Source organism: Anser cygnoides, chromosome 3, assembly GCF_040182565.1.
Source record: "Anser cygnoides isolate HZ-2024a breed goose chromosome 3, Taihu_goose_T2T_genome, whole genome shotgun sequence".
Classification (NCBI taxonomy): Eukaryota; Metazoa; Chordata; class Aves; order Anseriformes; family Anatidae; genus Anser; species Anser cygnoides.
The window spans coordinates 91,799,971-91,823,759 of NC_089875.1; the positions used below are offsets into that span (position 1 = coordinate 91,799,971).

The 23,789-nt window shown below is 37.7% G+C and overlaps 1 protein-coding gene across 13 annotated transcripts in view; it reads right to left on the reverse strand.

Annotated features, from left to right (window-relative positions):
• COL19A1 (collagen type XIX alpha 1 chain) overlaps positions 1 to 23,789 on the reverse strand; it is a 202,718-nt gene that overhangs the window by 116,642 nt on the left and 62,287 nt on the right. For 9 of the 13 annotated variants that reach the window (XM_048077444.2, XM_048077445.2, XM_013172193.3 and 6 more), the window contains 2 exons: positions 18,169 to 18,222; positions 13,867 to 13,911 (listed from right to left, as the gene is read on the reverse strand). The exons of 1 other annotated variant lie outside the window; for it this stretch is intronic. In XM_048077444.2, the coding sequence (XP_047933401.2) occupies positions 13,867 to 13,911; positions 18,169 to 18,222 (99 nt within the window). The remainder of the gene's footprint in view (positions 1 to 13,866; positions 13,912 to 18,168; positions 18,223 to 23,789) is intronic. 3 more of the 13 variants (XM_066994731.1, XM_048077446.2, XM_013172195.3) reach the window with 1 other exon arrangement.

A 23,789-nucleotide genomic window follows, 5' to 3' on the forward strand; every position in this document is an offset into this window, starting at 1 on the left:
CATATAAGGGCACGGGTCAAATTCCTTCTGTATCTCTTTTTGCACAATATATACTGGCCACACCATACCCCTCCCTCCCCCAGAGACACCTAAGACAACTGAGTCTCCACTTACTGTCACAGAATCTCTGAGCTTTGCAGTAAATTAGCTGCTCTTCTAAGCTAGCTTCTTCAGTTTCTTAAACTAAACATTTAGGACACACAAAAAGTAGAGGCATAAAGCTGCTGATGGGGTTAACTACATCAGGCATGTGCTTCTGTACAATTTACCATTCTTTAGGTTTTGTGCATATTACTGATAACAGCCTTAATACCACAGAGTCACAGAATGGATTGGGTTGGAAGAGACCTTAAAGACCACCCAGTTACACCCCCCCTGCCATGGGCAGGGACACCTCCCACTAGACCAGGTTGCCCAAAGCCCCATCCAGCCTGGCCTTGAACACCTCCAGGGATGGGGCATCCACAGCTTCTCTGGGCAACCTGTTGCTTGTACTTGCATGCTGCCTAGGTCAGGTCTTCTTCAAAATAAGTATTTTCTAGTTCTGTCTACATTAGCAAACAGCATGGCATGACAGAAGAGGATCTATGAGGCAACTGATGCAGAGAACCAGATTTTCACATTGTACATGTTTTGTGGAGCCTATTCCAAACCTACTTTGGAGTAGCTTTAGTCTGTCTTCATGAACTCAACATCCATTAGCAATTGCAGCACCTTAGGCTTGTTCCTGGAGTATATCTTTCTGTTCAGCTTCATCCAAAAGTAATCACACTGATCTTGATTCAGCCCCAAAAGTCATCTATAGTACTGTAGTACCTTCTGGTCATTAAAATTTGTTTATAATTCTGGAATACTTTGGTTGCTGAAGAAAAGCTAGATGGCAGTCTGAAGAAACAGAACCTGATGAGATATAAACCAGTAAATAGGAGCTCTTTGGGGGCTGAAAGAGTTCCCTGACTTATTTGCTTTACTAGGTGTCACACCAACAGTTGCAATAGCATTGCACAGGGACATTGGGGACAGGAAGAAGCAGCTGGAAAGGAAGAGACAAAGAAAGAAGATGGTTCTTCTCATTGACATTATTGCCTTAACAAATATAATCTCTTGCTAAAGGGGGAAATAAATGCTTTAGAGATTTCAGTACAGTCGTTAAACATACATGTTGCTGACTTTTCAGTAGTCACACCCACTTCTATCCTTACAGGTTCTGGAAAGATTCCCCCACTCACATTGACTTTTATTTTTGGTATATTCATGAACAAAGTTCTGTCATCTCCTGTTCTAGAGGGACCAATATGAATAGCCATTTTTTTTTCATCTGCCCATTGTTTCATAAGCCCATTGTTTCATAAGCCCAATGACTTAAATTGACACAGGTATTTCATCTGGAAATTTTCTTCTTAGTATTCAGGCTTACTGTAGAAATATCACTTAACAAAAAAAAAAAAAGCTCACAATATGAGGCTAAACTTAAAAAAAGAAATACAAGGCTGCCCAAGCTTATATATGATTTACGCTAAATAATGTTTTCAGATATGATGGTCACTAATATTGCATTAATACTGTATTTTGCTGTATTATCCTATTGCCTCTTCTCATTAGATACCTGTCAGTACTCTCCTTTTCCAAAAAGGATAATCCTCTGCAACAGTGCATACATCATCATCTCACTGATAGTAGCAGCTGCAGTAAACTGACGGCCTCCTTCTGCGGAGCCCTGCCAGCTCATTCTTGCAGTGTATCTTTGCTCAGCAGTTCCCAAGAACTGCCTCCAGTTTGACAGAAAGGAGGCTCGCCTGTCACTAGTGTTATTTAGTCCACTATGTTAAAGTAATACACTGCAGCTGCCAACAGGGATTCGATTGTGCTTACTCTCTATTGCTGTAATGCTTTCTTCTCCCTGAGCCTCCTTTCTATCTTAAAGTTCTTGGTAAAAAAGGCATTTCCGATAATAACTGCACAGCACACTATTAAATCAAAATAATTAAGTCAGAAATGATTCAGTTGGAAATCTTTTAGTATGGTACTAAATATTTTCATGCTTGTATTATGTTGCATTTCCTAGAAGGGGATAACTTAGGATGACTTACTCATTTAAATAAACATATAAATACAAATGTAAATGTACAAGCACGTTGGTGTAAATGTGCACGTGCAATCAGAAATCAAGAAAATACAATTGCTTAAAGCTAAACCTATCACCAGATCTGAGATTCAGAAGAAATACCCCACCTAGATTATGCTGTCAGAGAATATTGAAAATATGAAACTGCTTTAATTTTCCATCCAGGCTAACTGACCAGACCAATATCACGTGAGCTTACTTACAACCCACGAGATTTATAAGGAACCAAATTATTCAAGGTATGGTACACTTCCTGCAAAGCTTCCCACAGCACTTCCAGTTAAAAACAACCCTGCAAAGGTATTAGTGAAGTGTACACAGCTTTTACAAAAGTAAAATCGGGAAAAAGATGAACAAATACACATATGTGTGGGTGTTTGCACAACAGGAAAGTTAAGTTGCAAGCCAGAAAAAAAGGGAAGAGAGAAGGCACAGATAATCAAGAACATATAGAGTAATAAAAATAGCTAGCAGACCAAAAAAGAAATTCAAAAGCAGTGTTATGAAAAGAAGTTTGAACAAAATGACTGGATGTTGAACTTCAGTCAGACCTATTTCCCTGAGACTATTTTGGGGAAACGTACACGTGATGGGCCCTTTCCAGGCCTCTCTTTAATCCAGCTGAGGTCACATTCAGTTTTAAAAATATATATATATTCTGGCATTTCTTCTCTTTGGACTCAGCAATATATATATTTTTCTTTTTTAAATTCAGACTGTTAAGTTTAATAAATACTAAGCAAAATACTTCGTTATAGTATACTATAAGGCCTTTCACCAAAGATGACTTGTGGAGTCAGAAGGGAGAATATTTTAATTCACAGCAATAAGCTTTATCACTTGAACTAAGAGACTAGCTGAAGTAGATGACTCCTCTTTTCTGGTGAACCAAAAATATAGGCTGAGCATGAGACGCATTCCATCCATCACAGAACACAGTTTACTAGCCAAGCTGATGAAAAACAGGGAAACGATAAATTCTGTATTCTACTTTTGACTCTGAAATGGATTAAGATTTACTTCTTACAGACTAGATCCAGGCATGGACCTGCTGGAAGGCAGAGCACTCAAATGGAAGAGGTAGGGTGTTCTTCCATTAAAGAAGTCCCACTTTAACACTGATGTACTCGCTGAGTTATTCCTCATGAATTATTCTCCGTCTCTTCCATCTCCCTCAGAAATGCACTCACACCATCCATTCTTCCTGTTTTCCCCAGGCACCCACTCAAGCTCCATGCCCATCTCTACCCTCTCTTCTGTACACAGGTGCCCTGACCGTAACATTCACCTCACTGGTGCCACACTACCCTGAGTTCTTAAGTAGAAACTAGGACCTCAAAGTGTCTACACAGAGCAAAGATGATGCTGCGCTGGTGCTGCCTCACCTTGAGTACTGTGTGCAGTTCTGGGCACCACAGTACAAAAAGGACATTAAACTGTTGGAGAGTGTCCAGAGGAGGGCGACAAAGATGGTGAAGGGCCTAGAGGGGAAGACATATGAGGAGCAGCTGAGGTCACTGGGCCTGTTCGGCCTGGAGAAGAGGAGGCTGAGGGGGAACCTCATCGCAGTCTACAACTTCCTTGCGAGGGGGAGTGGAGAGGCAGGTGACCTATTCTCCATAATCACCAGTGACAGGACCTGCGGGAACGGTGTTAAGCTGAGGCAGAGGAAGTTTAGGCTAGACATCAGGAAGAGGTTCTTCACCGAGAGGGTGGTCGCACACTGGAACAGGCTCCCCAGTGAAGTAGTCACTGCACCAAGCCTGTCTGAATTTAAGAATCGATTGGACTGTGCACTTAGTCACATGGTCTAAAATTTTGGGTAGACCTGTGTGGTGCCAGGAGTTGGACTTGATGATCCTTATGGGTCCCTTCCAACTCGGGATATTCTATGATTCTGTGCTCTCTACTGCTGCTGGTGGATATTTCTTTGCTCCTCCAGAATACTTTCCCAGATGCTAAATGTGCAGCACTCCATAGAGGTAAAATTGTTCCACTGATTTTAAATTAATTACCATTTATCAAAATTACAGTGAAAAAGGTTTACAGCCTTAGCTATTTCCAAGCTAGTGCATCTTTTCGAGGCATCCAGAGCTGTAATGGTACCCAGCCATCTATCTATACTCTGGATATGTGCTCCGAGATCTGCAAGGCAGCACAGAGGTAACCATTACTAGGAGCACAGCCAAATGACCTGGCACTCTGCTTTTCCCATTACCTCTCAACAGAGTGCCCACTAAGGAAGATACAATGCTTCTGCCACCCCAGTCAGCTCGTTCAGAGCAGCCTTGGCTGTTTCTGCAGAGCACTGCATGTGCTTTCTTGCCCAGAGCTCTACATCTGGGCCTACTATGCAAGAGACTTCCTACGTTGTGGAAGCAATGGGAATTTAGGGAACTTTGAGGACCAAAGTTGTACTAAATATCTGCAAATGGCCATTTTTAGAGTTTAAGATTATACCAAACATCGGTGGAGAGAAGTCATTCTGAAGAATAAAACTTTTCAATGCCAAAAACGCACCTGTCAAATACTACACTCTAATTCAAGGCAGAAAGCTTGAGAGTTCACACTGGCTTTTAGATGTTGGCAAAGTCACTTCTCTCTCCTCCACTAATCTTGTTCTCAGCAAGATACAAATTGTTTACACTCAAACCTCATAAAGCAAGCCATTTTGAGGCAGAGGTCTAGTACATGGTACCTCAGGTGGAACTGTTAACATTTAGCAAAGATGTAGCAGTAAAAAAAAGGTTTATAATGGAAGAAGGTATTCAACTTTATAGTTGGAATACACTTTTAAGCCAATTATTTTCTTAATTGGATGTATTGGGAAGTGGAAACCTTCCGTTATATGTATACATTTGTGAACAACACTAACTTTCCTATGAAGCGTACAAAGACATGATGAATCCTTTCCAGGATAAATACTTTAACTTTACAAATTGTGAAATCATGACTATACCTAGTAAAAACATGTTACACTTCTATTTGCACATTCCAGGCTTTTAAATGTGCAAAGATATATTTGAGCTCAGAAGTTGGTTGTGTTTCAAGAGGTAAAAATCTGTTAACTAACAATGAACAACTGTGTATGTTCTCAAGTCTCTCATCTACTCTTCTACCAAGAGTAAAAGGATGAATGTGGGACCAACAACTCTCCTCTACTGCAGTATACCACGAGAATAAAACAGAAGAAAGTGTATAGCGGAGGGCTGAAGATTACCAGTTTCTGTATAGATATGTGACATTTTCTACTTGTACTTTGAGATGACCTCACTACTTATGAGAGCTACCCAAAATCAAAATTTCATATGAATGTGTGCACTAAATGAAGTTAAATGTCAGGAAATATTAGGAAGTCACAGAGAATAAAACAAAAAAAATCACTGTCATATTACATACATTGAAGTCCTTGTCTCTAACATCTTAAAACCTTGCAACAGAACTATAACACATCCAGATACAGCTACTAGAAAGATCAAATACAGATCAGTTGTCATAGGAGATTGGTATTTCTCAATTGGAAGAGACAGCTCAGGAATGCATGAGAGATGCTTATCAATTCCTGATTGATATGGAAAGGGAGAACAGGAGTTTTCCAACAGGAGAAGTAGGGGACATTAAATTAAATTAACAGGAAGCAATTTCCAAATAAACAAAAGGAAGTGGTTCTTCAAACATGAAGATAAACACCATAATTCCTCATCGCAGGATACTGCAGATGCTTAAAGTTTACATGAATTTGAGGGGAAACTGTACACACTAATGGAAGAGAAGTCCATTGAAGACTACTAAATTCACTGAAACCACATCTGGCTGAGAACGCAGTCACAAATAATTGGAGGTTGAAAGAGTACATGAGGAAAAGCACTGTACTTGCTTACTCTGTCCTTATGCTTTTCCCTAGGCACCACTTTTGGCTATCATTAGAAGCAGGATGCTGAGCTAGATGAACCTTTAATCTGACCAAATGGGTATTTGTAAGTAAATTAGACAGTGATATAGCTTGGGTCCTGGAACTTGGTCATTGGTATCAATAAATTGATAGACCCTAGCTGTGAAGGTCTCTTGTAGACGTTTCAATGAGGCTAATTAGCACTTCCCCATACAATTCCCAGGCACAGTTCAAAAGTTACCATAGGCTGTGAACTATTTTCAACAAGCACTTTTGATGAAGCCTGTTTGTTTCAAGGGCAAGTTAGTTAAGCAGTATGAAGATAAACACATCGAGTCAAATGCCACAGAACTACAGGACAAACCCTGATAACATATAGCTTACTGGGATAGATGCCAGTTGTTAAGACTGCTTTTATTACAGGTAGAAACTTTTGTAGGATTAAAAGTGTGCTTTTACTTTTCCTCTAAAACATAAGTGTACATGTTTCTCTGTGATTGTATGTAATATGCTTTGTAGTAAAAACAAATCTCAAATACAAACACTTTCATGTCCTTTAACTGAAACAACTGTCTTGTAAACAACATTTAGCCTCATAGGGCTCTATGAAAAAAAAAAAAAATGTTATTCACCATGTCATAGTAAAAAAAAAAAAAAATATTATATATATATATATGTATACATACAGCCAAAGAAAAGAACTTTGGTTCCCAACAGTTTAAAAGGTGTGAATACATAACTAGATAGTTAAAAGATGAGAGAGAGAAAACTAACTCTTCCCTTCATAGCATTAAGAGACAAGTATGAAAAAACTCAGGTCACATTTACATCCAACTGGTAAAGAACCCAGTCTTGACTGCTTGAAATAGGATTTAAAGGACTTCAGAAAATTACCTCTGAACCTTTTTTTTTTTTTTAATTTCAAATAAAATATCTATTTTGATGGTTAGCAAAGGCAAGGAGCCACATTTTCAGGACAGTGGCATGGACTCAATCACCATTCAAACAAAACCTGGGAACTGGACTCAGTCTATAACGCAAAATGCACTTCCTTCCATTCCTCCAAAAATCATACAGAATAACAGATCTGGGTATTCAGTGGCCATGGTTATATCAAGATTTGCAGCTTACTGAATTTAGTATATTCTACACTTAATAGTATATATAAATACTGAAGTATTTCTAGCAGAATGTAGAGCTGACAAGTAGCTGTATGAACACACAGGAGGCTTAATAACCGCTTCTCTTGTCATTTTTTTATTATTTTTAATTATAGATTTTCCAGATCCATTACTGTCTTCTACTCCATGAGCAATAACTCCTATTTTTCAAGCAGATTGCAGGCTTCCCTGATACTTGAACTGTCTTATGTGGACTGTTTTCATCACTGAGATTTATGGTATCAACATCAAAATATTAGACAGCAAAAGTAAATAATGACTAACTTCAACTAGCACCTTTGAAAGGGAATTGGCCTCCTTCTACATTTACTTATGCTTATTTAAGAAAAGTTTATTGAATACCAGGGGCAAAAAGACTACACATGAGGACATGCTGCAAGTTTATAGCCATGCATATTCTGAATGGATGAAAGATAGAGGAGTATTTTATTAGGTGTGATAGGATGAAGAAGAAAATGTTAACCTCCAGGAAATCTTCCTGACACTAAGATCTATTAGGAATTTTCTTCTAAAGGAAATAGAGGAAGCCCTATTTCCTGGAATAATTCAAATTGTACTTCACAAAATAGTAAATATATACAAAGAACATCCTGCGTTTAGAAGAAAATGAAGCAGATGACATTTTTTTTCTACATTTAGGCTGGACAAGCCCCAGATAATCTCTCTCTTCTAACATGTATACACATGCAAAAGCAGAATCAAAACATACAAAAAGTAAAGATAAAAGGATAAAACTTTGGAAGTAATGTGTGACTGTCATTATGGCTTCACTCCCAAAGTTTCCCTTACTCAAATATATCTAACTTTTTTATTTATATAATTTTACTGAGAAATATCGATCAAAGAGTTGCAGTAAAATAATCACTTCACCACAGATCAAGTGTTCACAAGTGAGTATCACAGCATGTAAACTGGCACAAAGCTCAACTCCAATGACACCCAGTTTTAAGATCCTCTATTTAGAGTGTGAGATGGGAGGGGAATATCCTTTTTAAAGGAAAGCAACCAGTCATGGAAAACTGCAATTGAAGAGTCCAGCTCCAGAGCACAGCTATCCTCCTGCTCTGTCACTCATCTTCTGAGTCTTCTGAGCAATCATCTAGTACTGCAATTTAGTCAGTATTAATTGCCTCTCTGATTTAAAACAGAAACTGGGATTTTATACTAGTGCTTTGAAGAAGCTACGTGAAACAAGGAATGTAGGTTTCCTAGCTCTGTCTAACCAGTATTATCTCTTAGCAACAATCCTGTCATGCTTGCTTGGCTATAAATATCATGTACAGTGTGTTGGCTTTTCAATTGCCACTTTATTTCCAAATAAAACACAGATCTGTTCCACACAGGGTGCCAAATTATCACAAAATTTATGTGGTGTTGAGGTTCCACATGTCCCTCAAAACTGAAATACCAGTGTTCTAGCTTGATTACAGAAAGAAGAGTATCTGTGAAGCATATACTGCAGTAAATACATATTCTAACCAAGGAGGTAGATAAGGAGATGAAAAATGTGGGATCTGGGCAAAGAGTACTAGCTAACATTACCAAAGGAAGCAAGAATCTGGAGGTAAAAAAGGATAAATCATGATTTGACAAAGAAAAAAAAAAAAAAAAGATGCATGGCAATTTTTGCTCTAATAAATTTTAAAGATTCTTTTTCTTTTTTTAAAAAAAATTTGTACTTAACAAATTTTGCGAAGATCTCTAGATTTCATTTACTTAGGTCAATTTACTTTGTAATTATATTTATTAAAAAATAAACATACACATCCAAGCGACCATGTACGGCGCTACCCAAAGAGGCATTCCATGGCAGCTTTTATGAGGAAGGGAGCATCAGCTGACAGGTCATCAGGTATTTGAGCAAGGACACTGGTCTTCCCTGAGATGTGACGTTCTAAAACAAGTAGTATGTGTGAAAGTATATACACCTCTTAAAAAAAAAAAAAAGCTAGTGAACAAAATCCAGTTCTTATCTGAAACTGAAAATCATGTACATAAAAATCTCCACTAAGTCATTTGACAACTTTTGTTCCCTAGTCCATACTCTACATTAAATGTACATTCACATCTCAACCTGATGATATTTTTCTTTAAATACCACTTTTTATTATTCTCCTTTTTTTACACAGATTTATACTGTGAACACATTTTCTGATTCAGAAAAATATCATGCTCGTGTGCACTGTCATAAAACCATCAGATAACTGAGGTTGGAAGTGACCTTAGGAGGTCTCTGGTCCAACCTCCTGCTCAGAGCAGTCTCAGCTGCGAGGTCAGACCAAGTTGCTGTAGGCTGGTCTTCAAAGCCTCCATGGATAGAGGCTGCACAACCACTTTGGGTAACCTGTTAGGAAAGTATTAACTAGCCACTAAAAGCAAAGAAGAATATAGATCGAAAAAGAAACTTTCTAGCTGTTCTCTGTGTTTATCCAACTAGAAATCGGTGTGATAACTTGCATTATTTTGATGCTATCAACAGAAAATGGAAAAGTCATTTGAGATAATCCGATCTCCTGTATTTTAATGAATCAAGCCTTTCTATAGATCATTGCCTTTTCTGTAACCAGGATAAAAAATGCAGAACACCAGAAGAGGAAATTACTTCCATAACAAACAACAGAACAGTGTTAAAATTAAAAAGCCTTTCCTAACAGCTACCTAGTATCTTCCTTGCCCTGCTTTCAGTCTGTTACTTTGCACGTTATCCACCACAGACACAGGAACTATACCATTCCCTTCCTCTTTGCAGCAGTCTTATGTATTTCAAGACTGGTTACATAGTCCTTTTCAGCTGACTCTTACTAAGTAATCTTCATTCATGTAATCCTTTCTCAAAGACTATGTGTTACACAGATCAGTCATTCCTAGTGATATCCTTCAAACAACTTTTAAGTTGAAGCTTTACCAATAACAAATAGCACAGGACTATTTCCTTAGCGTTGCAGACAGTATTGATCTTTAAAACATCTTAGTTTCCTTCATTGGCAACCGCCTTACTTCATTCACCTGTGTTCAGCTTCAGATACAAATAACTTTCAGATTTTAATTTGCAAGTAGATGCTACTTATTTCTTTGGGTTTTGTTGTTGTTGCCTTAAAAAAAAAAAAATCATGTTTATTCTCCCCTACAGGTAGTTGCTTGCACGTGTTATTTTTTTGTTGGATCCTATTTTTTTAGGTTACCTCTCTGATTTGCCAAAAACATTCTGGACTTTAAAGCTGTTTTCCAACTATTATCAATCCATGCCATAAAATTACAGTTCTGAACAGTATTAGAATGAAGACAGATTCACTCAACATAGTCTTTCTTCCTGGCAGCAAAACAATTAAAACTGCTCTCAGTATGTACTTTCTCAGTTGTGCTATAGAACAGTAGACCAATGCTTTTGTTGCGAGCTGTAGCGCTATCATATAAGACAATGACATTACCTACCTAACACAAAGAAAACAGAATACAAAGGAGGATTAAAACAAATTTACAGAGAGTATATTTCCTATGGAGGGAAAACTTGCAGCCTGCACATGCACATGCCGTTCTGTAGCTTCCCTTGCTACTACTGGCTGCTATAAGAGAGAGCAAAGTTCAATGTAAGAGGAGGAAAAAAAAAAGGAAAAAAAAGGGAGGAAGGCAGAACAAGACTTCTGATTCCTCAAGGAGACGCACACGTAGCAAAGAAACCCTTAAACCTAAAGAGAGAGATTTAAGCCTAAGGAATTAAGAGAGATTTAAGCCTTTAAACCTAAGGAATCTCCCTTAATAGCTTAATTTAAAGATACTTCCTGTATCTTTCATTTACATACGATCAATCACTTTCACCTCAGTTGCCTACGTCTCCCTGATATACCTTCTTTTTTGCAACTCACTAGAAGTGGGCGTCAGCTGCCTACAAAGGCATCTTGCGCTATTTTTGATTTCTGAATCTATGGTGGCAGCTGCCCCTCCTGGAAGTGGTGCTCTCCCATCAGTTCTGTGCTGTCTCTGCCAGCTGTGTGCGGCACTTGGAGACTGCGGAGAGTCTGAAACGGCAACTACCTAATGTTTAGGCAGCTGAAACCCTCTCTAGGTGTTATGCAAAACAGAGTACTTGAACACTTATCCTGTTCCTTGAGATGCAAGATCTAGCAGAGGAGTTTGTATTAGTAAAAATTAAATTTTAAGTTCCAGACTTTTTAATCATGTTTACTACACACAAATTAGTACAGCAATTGTATTTTGGACAGTATGTTATAATGGAAAGATACTGATATCTTTTTAATACCAGAGTTTAGTAACTGGAAACAGCATTGTTGTTCTTCTAAATTATTTGATTTATGGTCAAACTGAGTAACTGTTAAAGCCCAGGTTGAGACTTACTTCACATTATTTTAAAATACACTCTTACCTCACAAATCATGATACGTAGCTCAAAAAAATAATTTTGAGCAATGACTGGTAAATAAGGATTCTTCTACTCATATATTTCCTTTTATTTGAAGGACAGCTGAATATCTTGTTAACAGTTAAACTGGAAATACATTTAAATGGAATCTTTTCATTAACTTCTGAAGTTAAAAAACAAATAGGAAAATTGTCTAAAATGTGCTGACTCAACTTCCACATAAGAAAAATGTTACTACCAGTCATTTGGTCATTTTCTCTTTGCCTTAATATAAGGGAAATCAAGCAAAGAGAGTGGCAGCAACAGCTGGAGCCACGTGCCTGTGTCCAAACACAATTTATTCATATAACTCAAGGAAAGCACGGCACAGCTGCAGAGCAATTATGAAAAAAAAAAATCAACAAGCCCTTCAGAACTGATGAATAATGATGCTACAAAGGAAATAAGATCTGTCTGTGAAGCTAGAAACACTCAGGCTTAACAAGTGCTTTTTTTAGAGACTGAATCTTCACGTGATAAATTTTAGTTGCTGTAGATGCTGGCTTTTACTTCTGATATTTTTTCCTTCCTGGTTACTGGAATACTTCCTCCTAAGAAAACCCTCTGCAACTTTAAATCTGCTTAAATTAATCCATGACATATTTTCTTTAAAATATGAACACTGGAAAGCTGTCTGACACTTCTGAAGAGGTATGGTGAGTGAGTGAATATACCCCTGTCCAAAGCAGCCTAAGCACAAATATACTGTCCTTTCTTAGATCCAAAAGCTGCCACCCACTCACCATTTTCTTTAGTCTGAATATTGCCAGAATCTCAGCATCTTTCATTCTTCATCTTGAAGGACATATAAACATACAAATGTATGTGATAGGTTAAAGGTTGGACCACATGATCTTAGAGGTCTTTTCCAACCTAAATGATTCTATGATATGATTCTACATAAATGCATGAACATATAAACAAATGACACATTCAGCAGAAATGATTTTCTGCATCTTTTTCAGACAAAGAGCTAAAGCACAGGGAAACTATCTATGGTCCAAGAAAAGATACATCCTTAAATCAGTTTGCCTAATCCAAATCTGCCAAAACACTACTAAAAAAGCAGTAACCAGGTAGTAACTTGTTTAAGGAGCTAAAGCTCAACTATAAACTATTATTATTGTTACTTTAATTCTTATTAGGCAAGCTAAGAACAGCCTCTTCTTTCCACTTGTCCCTCAACACAGACTTGCCTTTGATGACCTGTTACTTGTCTGCAGTCACACAGGAAGATTAGTGCACATCACCTAGAGCAACCCAGGCCAGCATTCTGTCTGCTGAGACAGCCTTCCAAAGGGCCAGTTTAATTCCCATTTTAATGCTCATGGCTTTTTCAACTATTTCTGGCCAATGCAGAGTATCTGCAATTAGGAAAAACTGCTTCACGTTCCGTTTCTGATACCCACAGGTGCAAAACAAGGAAAGGTTTCTCCTTGAATTTGCATGTGGAAGCTTTATGCCAGCCAGAAGACTAAGAAGATCCTTAGGACAACATGCCAGTTCATCTGGCAAAGAAATGGAACTGCCAGTCTGAGGAAGAGGTAAATGCACCTGCATTCTGCAAGGACAAGCAATCAAGTCATTTCAATTGGAGTCAGATATGTGCAGGAGACAAAACTAATGCTAACTACTATGTAGGTATACAGAAATATATCAACAAAAATTAACCTTTTAAAACTAGTTTTTAGTTATTATGCTGTAGCAAATGTAAAATTTTGCAATTGCGGTGAATTTACGTTCTTAGAAGAAAAGAATGCAAAACATTTAACAATTACAATCAACACATTTCAGTAAGTTTTTATTAAACATTTGTAATTTATAAAAGCAATAACTTCAGTGCTATAAATACCTACACTATTTCATCATGCATTCCATTCTGTATAAATAAACATCTACTAGTTACCATAGAAATACGGTAGCAGTAGACACTACTGGAGTCAAGTGGTTCTGGTTCTGTTAGACTTCATTATTTAATTGTTTCTTAGAAAAAAAAGAAAGAAAGAAAGAAAGAAAGAAAGAAAAAGAAAGAAAGAAAAAAAAATCTTCTAGAAGAAGTGTTGATGATGCTAATTAATATGCATAAACAAGTCCTTGTTATTAAGCCTTTCAGGAATCACTGCACAGCAAAAAGTAAGAGTTTTATCTGTGAAAGGGTTAAGAGAGGCCTTCAGAACTAGGCTCCAGTTGTTTTGCCATATATCAAAACATTAACCAAAAAAAAATAAATAACATGAACAGAATAATTTACCTTTTCACCCTCTTCACCTTTACTACCCACAAAGCCACGTTCACCCTGAAACACAAAACAATAAAACAAATATTTCAAGCAAACATTCTTCAAATAATTGCAGTCCTTGAAATACTTTTATTACATTGTATTACATTTTTGTTATGGGATTAAAACACACACAAAAAAAACCCACATTTGGATAACGACAGTCTTGCATCAGAAATGTGCAAAACCTCTACAAAAGCTGCCATGGTTTTCCAATCATCAGTCATATTTTTGTTCAGCCTAAGGGATCTTCTTGGCTTTAAAAATTCTAAACTGTTGATACTAAACCCACTCACTACAGTCCTGGTATTCTGCAGAACGAGTTTAATACATTTATTCCTATGAATTCCTTCATGTTAATTTTAAAATATGACTAGTCATCTGTAAAGGCCTCAAGACCCCATTCAGTTGAGAAAAAGATACAGATGTAACTTGGAGAAAGAAAACCCGTTCCTTTCACTCTGAAAACTTTGTCCCATTAACCAAGTTCTTTAAAAAAAGAATAGAAGAATTGAAATACTAATTCAAACTCATCTTGTTTTAGCAAATTGAATTCTTTATTTAATGATCTTCCAATAAAAAGACCTGTTGTAATGCTCTTCTTGCTCCAACCTGATAACTTTTAGCTCAGAAAAAGATCTTATTGAAGCATTCTTACTTTGTTAATGTCTCTGTCGAATGGTCTTCAACCTGGCTACATTACAAAAATTATAGTTAACTATTTTAGTCAGATCTTTATTAACATATTTTTGTCTGTTTTGTGAGATATACAACAGAAATACAGCCAAAATCATATGCTTGTACTACAAAAGCTCCTTAATTAAAAGCCATAACAAACCACATTCTCTTTCTCCCTTAAATCATCTGGAAAGAGGTGGTTTGCATGTCTTTGCGAGCCTAAAGAATTCAGTCTCACTGCCTCAGTACAACGCACATGACTGCTACAGGTTTGAAGATGAGAAGACTGGAAGATTTTTGAAGTAAAGCATATGGCATTGTTTCTAAATTACTTTCAAAAAATTAGAATGAGCAATATCTAAACATTCTTTCACCCTTCAGAGATTTTCATTTCCATATATAGAAGTCCAAGGTTTAAATGAGGTCAACTAAAACAGCAGGCTACAACTTGCAAACTTTCTAGCAGCATTTTGCCAAATTGTTCAATTGATAAAATATTGTGTAATGCACATCTGGGAATTAAATCAAAAGCTTAGGAGATGTGCAGGCTTATAGATTATCAAATAGCTTTAGACTTTTCAGCACTGCCTGCAGTGTCTCTTCCCTATTTGCTTTTTTGGCTGGGGTGACTCATGCAGTCAACAGCTTAGGGGTCAGTCTTAAAAGCATATCCAAGACCAAGCATGCAAAATATGTGATCTAATAAAGTAACCTTCCATATATCCTTACCAAAAAAATGAGTGGTTAATTACTGAAATAATTTCTGAATGTATGCAATGTATTCTTCTCCAATTTTGGATATGCAACAGAACTAACTTCTATTTACTTTTGACAAATTTCTAGAAGCAAAACACTTTCTTTATTTAGCTTTCCCATTTGTAAGACTGCAAATCCTGTCTTTATTCAATTCCCAATCCATTATATAAAAATTATTCATAGATAGAGTCAAAATTTGTCTGGTTGGAGCTTGTGTCCATTGCCTCTTGTCCTTTCACAGTCCACCTTGGGAAAGTCTGGCTCTTGCTCTTCTGCACCCTCCTATTCCTTGCAGATAGCAGTAAAGTCTGCTCCCTTCTAAATCATCTCAAATTATGGCTGAACAAGCCCATTTTCCTCAGTCTCTCCTTGTACATCATGGGCTCTAAGCTCCTGGCCATCTTGGTGGGCCTCCAGTGAGGTCACCTCCATCCCAGATGCAATATAATGTTTGCCTTTGCTGAACTTCTTCATTAGCCTATTTCTGCAGCATGTTGAGGTTCCTCTGTATATCACCCTTCCCCTGCCTTACCAGTGTGCGGGCTACTCCCCCACATCTGGGAGGGTGGAGTAGTAACATCACTACACATCATCCAGGTTATTAATAAAGGCACTAAACAATACTTGCCCCAGTATCAATCCATGAGGGATGACAGCAGTTAGTAGCCATCAGTTATTGTACTGTACCACAGTTATTCCACCTCTGACCCCAACAATACAGTCCATCTTCCACCCAGTTATAGAGTCCATATCTCACAGATTTGACTACATTGATATGATTGGAGACTGTGCCAAAAGCCTATCTGACACAACATCCACTGCTCCTTATCCACACTGCCTGTCATCTTATTAGAGCAGACAATCGGATTGTCAGGCATGATTTGTCCTTGGTGAATCAATTCTGGCTGTTTCCAGTCACCTTCTAGTCCTTCATGTGTTTAAAAATGCCTTTCAGGATTTCCTGTATAATTTTTCCAGGGACAGAGGTGAGGTCGACTGGCCTGCACTTCCCTGGATCCTTCTTGACGACAGATGCAATGTCTGCCTGTTTGTAGTCATCAGAAACTTCCCCATGTCATCATGATCTCTTGACATTAACAGAGGGCAGCCTTGCAGTCTCCTCAGCAGCCACTGGATGCATGTTGTTTGGTATCTTGTATGTGTCCTTTTAGCTTAAGTGCTCCTTAACACTCTCTTCCTTTGCAGTGGGCAAGGAACATTCCTCACACACTCTGCTAGAAGGTTCAAGTACCTGGGAGGCCTGAGGGCAAATTTTATTAGTGAAAGACAAGGTAAACAAAGCACTGAGTACTCTCAGCCTTTTCCAAGTCCCTCACTCCATGAAGCAGTGGGTCAGCATTCTCTTCAGTCTTCTTTTGCAGCCAAAATACTTCACAGAAGCCCTTCCCACTGCCCTTCAGAATCCCTCATTAATTTCAATTCCAGATGAACTTTTGGTTTCCTAACTCCATCACCACACGCTTTGGCAATGTTTCTATTTTCCTACTGGGTAGCTCATGCCTGCTTCCACTGTTTACTTTCTTTCTGTTTTTGAGCTCAGTCAGAAGCAACCACTTCATCCATGCTGACATTCTGCCATACTTGCTCAGTTTCCATCATATCACAAGGGACAGATCCTGTGCTTTTAGGAAGCTGCCCCTGAAGATCGACCAGTCTCCTGGGCTCCTGAGACCTGCAGGATAGTCTTGATTCCTCCCCTTTGTCAGATTTGACAAACTCAGTGCCCTGAAACTCTCCTCACAGGCCATGTTTTCTAGATTCTTGAACATACACTAGCTACCTGCTGGGCCCTCTTCAGTTTCTCCACATCTCTCAAAATAGTAAGGATGGAGGAGGACCCAAGCTTGACACAACTTTCCAGATGCAGTATCACCAGTACCAAGCATAAAGAAAAACACCATCCCCTGATGTTCTCCTAACGTAGTTCAATATATGCTTTACTTTACTCCCAACAGCAGAACACTATTAGCTTATATTCAGCTTCATGTCCACACCCAGGTCATTTTCATGAACAGTTCTGCTCAACCAGTCTTTGCCTGTACCAATTTAGGGGTTATTAACTATTTCCTTCCTTTTTCACAAATACTGGCTAGGTGTTCAGAGTTTTTCCCACACTTAAAAAAAATTAAAATAATCCAATTAGAGAAAATAAGAAATGCAGTCAACAAAAATGTAGGGAAAGAAGATTAGGTAATTTCCATTTGACAACATTAAAAATTTCAGCCTACATTAGCCACAGCTAAATTACTTCAAAAAATTTGAATGTTACAAAATTCTCATGTTGCACAGCTCCAACCAACAGAAAACAAAATCTGATCATGAAAAGGGCCAGAAAACTTTAAGAAATATTACCAGTAAACTCTGAATTGCATATGCATCTTTTTGCAAGTTCTGGCCTTCCTACAGTATTCCACCTCCAGAGAGGAGCAAAAGATTAAAATGGAAGAGTACAAAACGCACTGCTTCCCTCATCTCATTGTGCTGAGATCATGACACCCACATTTCACATTCTTGGATCTGTGTATCTCATGGCTATAAAGACCCTGCACAGTTCTGAGACCTAGACAACTGCTCTTAATGCACAGTAACACTGGTGGGCATGTCTGTGCCACTATACCTCGTGCCTCTTCTCTTGTGAGAGAGCAGCTGATAGTGAAGTTGTATAACATGATGCCTTTGTCATGTCCAAAGTCCAAGTCCAAAACAGTATATATAATTCAAATACAATTCATGTAGATACTGGAGGGCTAGCAAAAAGGATGTTGAGAGTAAAACCACAAAAAAAAAAAAAGTATTATTTTATTTATTTATTTAATTTACCTTGGAACCAGTAAGACCAGGTATGCCAGGAACACCCAGTAAGCCAGGTTCCCCCTGAAACAAAATATACATAACCATCATTTTTTCAGACCTAACTCAAGACTGAGCTAAATTAAGAGGGAAAAAAATGGAGATGTATTTCCTTCTCATTCTTTTTGAACAGAGTTGTTGAATTGATTTCTAGGGTCATTTATGTCTGTTGATTTGTATTTGGTTAAAATACATTTCATATCCAAAATATCAGACAATTAACAATTACAGGTTATCTAACCATGCAGCAGATGTAGCTGCAGACTGCTTCAAATGACTAAGCCACAAGAAGATCAGAGAGTTTGGATTATGTGAAAATCTTTCCTTACTTTTATTTCAGGTCATGATTCAGGAAAAAAAAAATGAATTAGAAAAACACTTGCATACTATCCAAGTACCTAAAGACTTAGCAAGGGTGCTACAATTTCCATCCTCTCCCTCATACTTATTAGGTGCTTGAGCCCAGAGGGATCTACAATTAAAATGTATTTCTGCTGCTACCTGTGAGCTGAGTGGTGTGGTGCTATCCTACACATGACACATCTGGGAGAAGCAGCTCTGCCTCCTCCATCTTACAAAATGTTACATCCAGGGATGCACAGAACTTACTTTTCCCATTTTGTCAGCACTGAGATCACCACAACCACAGCTGTGCCCATTGAAAAACACAGGCAGAGGTGATATGGTCATTCATGTTTCATAGAATTACCTACAATTACAGTACATATGAAGCAGGATGCCGGTTTCTAGGCTTTACTCAGTCAAAGGGAAATTTCAGACCTCCTCCCTGTCTTTAGGGGAGTGCCCAGCCTACTCCACTAGATGAAATGCTATGCCTTGATCCGGTGCAACCAAGCAGGCAAAAATCTGGCCTAAGTGAATCTTCCTAAGTGAATGCTCTGACCACCAAAAATTTATGTTGTCAAATTACTGCCTCCTCTACCTGAGATTTTATAAAAGCACAGTAAGTCAGCTGTACAGCTGTTAGTCACATCCCTCTTCCCCCTCAAACATCTTTCTTTCATGTGCTACTCATGAAAATTAAGAATATGATTTGGTTTCTAAATTCCATTCGAGACCGGATGCTTAGGACTTATGCGTGGCAACTGAACATAGATACAAATAAGCACCTTGTTTATCAGAAATGTTTTTAAAATGTAACTGTACATGCTGATTAACATCATCATACAATATTTGGTATCTGAATTAAGACTAGTTGAGCAGAAGAAAATTTAAAACAAAAGAGAAACAAACAATAGATTTGAATTAAAAGCTACAGAAAAATAAATCCTGCATGTAACATGGGTATAGTCAAAAAACTAGTAATATCTCACATAGTATTAGAGTATAAGATATTGCAACCATTTATTTTTCCACTTCTCAGCAAAGCTGGTTAGACAATTACAGACCTAGTGAGGACGAGGCTATACCACTGAAAGCTAAGAACCATCCTCCATTTACAGATTTATGAATTATGCCACTGTGAAGTACATTAATTTTGGTTGCAATAAATCTGAAGTTGCTGAGCTAAGTTCTGTTTGATAAATTCATCCATACTCCTTTGACTTCAAGTGAGATCTTAGAAGGCTTATTAAAGGAATCTAAAATCAAATGCTTTCTCCATTCCATTCATTGCCCTACTAACTCACACACCACCCAGTTCAGTTTTCTAGCCAAGCAAGAATTCAGCAACAAAAAAAGTTTTGAAAGTTCACTTGTTTGACTCGAAGCCAAGTGGAAGATAAATGCCTCACAGACACAAACAAGAATAAACAGAGACAAAGAAAGAACTCCACTCTCTCTGTACAACACAAAGAGACAATAAAAGAATAATTATTCATCTAAATGATACAAGTAATTAAACAAATAAATACAAAGCACTCATGGTATATAACTATTAAATTATGGCTTAAAATAGCCTGTTAAAATGGCATTTTTCTAACTCTACTCATGGTACAGTTTCCAACATCTTCCTTACAGCTCCCCTCTGTAAAAATAGATGCTAGCATGCTGGGGAAAAATTCTAATTAATCACCACAAGTAATCCTTAGTCTTTCATTTTCTCCAAATTTACAACATGAATTCAGAAAAGTTCTTTGCAATATAATAGTTACCAGATAATATTTTATCTTCACTGCTATTCTAGATCATTATAAACTAGAAAAAAAACAGCACACATTCCCTGTCTTTTTTTTGTTGTTGTTGTTTGTTTGTTTTTATGAAGACAAGGCATAGATGTTTTGTCTTGCACTGGTTAATCAGTGTTCTGCAAATGATTATTCATTCAACAGTATAATGCAAAAATAATCTTCCACATCAATATTGATTCTTATTAAATCTAGAATGATTAATATTGTGGCTGCTTTACTATTCTGGAACCGTGCAGTGTATGTATAATCAGGTTCTCAATGTATCTATCATTTATTGATTCTGCAGTTTTTACTTGCACTGCAACACCCTATTAAATTAGAGATTCTCTCTACAGCTAAAGGTTTTCAAGATACAATAAGTTGCAATATCTATGTGCTTAGCAACTACTTTAGAATGCATATTATTTTTCTAAGAATTTTTATACCTTGTCTTCCATATTTTGTTATTTTTCCTTATAAATAAGAGACTTTCGAACTTATAAAAAAAAAGAGACATGATACTTAATATGCAAGTATCTGAGCTATATTAAGTGTATTGGTTATTTGTACTACCAAACAGTATGGTGCATTCAAACATGAATTAGGTGTCTACTAATCATAAGAAAAAGAAGAGTTGAGAGAAACTTGTATCAATGATTTAGAATGTGTACTGCTATTTAAAACCTCTCAGGCATTAGCACAGTTTATAACGTCAAATGTACTGGAACTTTGTGAGATTCTCCTCGTGGTTGGGAAAGACAATTACTGTAAAATACTTTAAATACTCGTTTTACAGATATGATTTCTGTGAATGGAAAACAAAACAAAACAAGACAAAAAAAAAAAACAACAGATGCTTCTCCATCCTCAACAGGCAGTTTTTCTTTTATTTTAAAATTTACTGGGGCACTGCCAGGAGCTTGATTTACAGAATAGACCTGCTACTTCAGGGTTACTAGCAAGGAAACTCATCTTAATAGAAGTAAAATCAGCACGGTCAAATGCTACTTACTGTTTTGATAATTTATGGATATGTGCCTTCCATTACCCTGAGTACGCCAGACCCTTGGAATAATCTAATAGCCCGGTGTTTTAAAATGAGGACAACTATTTTTAGCATTGCAGAAATGGAGCGGAATGTTCAACAATGTGCTATCACAGGGCTCTATCAACATCCTCCCCCTTGTAACACGTACAGAGTGAGTCAAGAACCACCAACAGGGTCAGAGCTTTCCCTTTAATAAATAACAATCCCACACCAATTATACTCCATTAGATGACATCTCCCTTAGCCTACTGGAGTATTTCCTTGTTTCTCTAAGCGGGCTCATTTTAATGGCTAGAACTACCCGATAAAATATTAATTATTTATAAACATATTCATAAAAATATACTAAGACTTGCCCTGTGAATCTCCAGGACTTGTCATGTCAGGAAGCTTGTGCTAAACATTATGACACCCTGGTTTCACTGCGTCTAGTGATCCTTTTGTTCCCACTTGGTTACTGCTGAACTACCAGTGCTCAGCACTTGCTGGGCTGCAAAGGCCCAAATCAGAGCTCTCCTTTATGCAAACGTGATCCATGTAAGCAAGCATAAGATTCTCCCTTCAAATAACCTAGTGAAGAAAGAGCTGGTGACAGGTAAACGGTAAGTGTCCTTTTTTCTCTTCTGCGTCCACAGCAACCTCAGCACAGCTGGTACTCCATGGTTCAGCCACAGGGGTGAGGGCTGGTAAGGGAACTTGCGTGTCCTCGTGTCCTAGTGGCTAAGGCTCCTGTGGCTTTTCTGTGTAGCTGCTCATGAGAAGAGCAAATGAGAACAGCCCAACAAGAATGACATAACCTGAGTCCAGGAGGCATCAATTTTCCTCATTTCTAGCCCTTCCTGATACCCATCTTTGGGACAAGGCTGACTGATTCAGGCATTCATGTCACCTAGAAGTTAATATACTGCATACTTGACATTTGAAAACTTAGGCTTCAGTCCTTTGCAGGCAAACTAATTAATAAGCAGGTAGAAGCAGCTTAGGACTCCAGAGAACATGATCAGAGGGCTCCTTACTCCAGACTACACGCTTTCTACTTGGCATTGTTTCCTTTTTTATTTTTCTATTAGCATGTGCTAAAAGTGCACAACTACCACAGTTTCTATATTCAAATACATAAAGCATGCATATTTTACAAACGCATGACATAAATCAGAAGTTTGTTTCTGTATTTTACTCCAAAAATTATTTTCATACAAGAGAAGTCAGAGAAGTTATTCTGAAAAACCTGGGATGAAAGGACCGCTTCACTTATTTTCATGCATCACAGCACAACTATAGACCTGTATGTTGCCTTTCCTTTTCTTTAGAAAATTGATAAGAAACTGCCTGAAACCTTTATGATAAATGTCAAATAGAGGTTTTTATACCATTAACAAAAGTATCAGCAGAAGCAGAAACTCCACTGTCAGTAGATGTTCTTTATGCTTTTGACAAATACGAGTGGTGTTCACTGCTATCACACGTCCTTAGAGAAGTGCCTACTGCCTTCTTTCTCTTCTTGACATTCCTCATCAAGAACTGATTCCTCACTCCAGAAGACATGCTTCCAGTCACCATTCATAATTGCCACTGATTTCAAGAAGAACAGAACTGGACTGCAAGGAACTTAACAACAAAACAGAGGAGAAAAATAAAAGCTGACCGTATTATCAGCACATAACCAGGACCTCATGTAGCTTATGTTTGGTTCCCAGCTGTGCCTCTGTTTTATGTAACCTCCAACAGGTGATTTATACCTTATTCTCCTTCTCTCCCTCCTACAGTATTTTTAAGAGGAAATTCATTAGTGTCTGCAGAGCCCTCGGAGGCCGTAATGATGGAGCATTACAAGCCAGAGTAAAGCTCCACACAGTGCCAAAGAGCAGTGGAATGGGGCAGCTGCTCCTTATTCTGCCTCACTGTGTTCTAGCCCCCCTGAAGGGCTTTTACCATTTTTTGTCTCTCTGCTTTTCAGACTGCATCAAATGACCCAACTAACACCTTTTTTAATGGCTCATCACCCAGTTACACCCCTTAGCTAAGAAAGGTAAGAAGCACAACATAGTTTACTACTGACAGATATGGGTAATGTTTAATATATTTTTCCCACTGTTATTTAAAAATGTAGTGACAACATGAATTGAACATGAGCTTCAAAACAATCCTGCTCAGTTGACCTATGACACCATACAGAGAGCATAAAGAAAATGCATGTGAAGAGCATGAAAACATTTCCTGTAGAGTACTGAGAATAAGAAAATAGGCTTCTGTCTGCAAAAGATTCTGAAAGATTCATAGATTCTTATGGACGAACAGTTCAGAAAATTAAGTCTAGCCAGTTGGATAGTTCTATCATCTAAGACAACACAATAGAAAAAAAAATGGAAGTGATCTTGTACTCGTGGACAGCTGATAGATTTTTATAACTACAT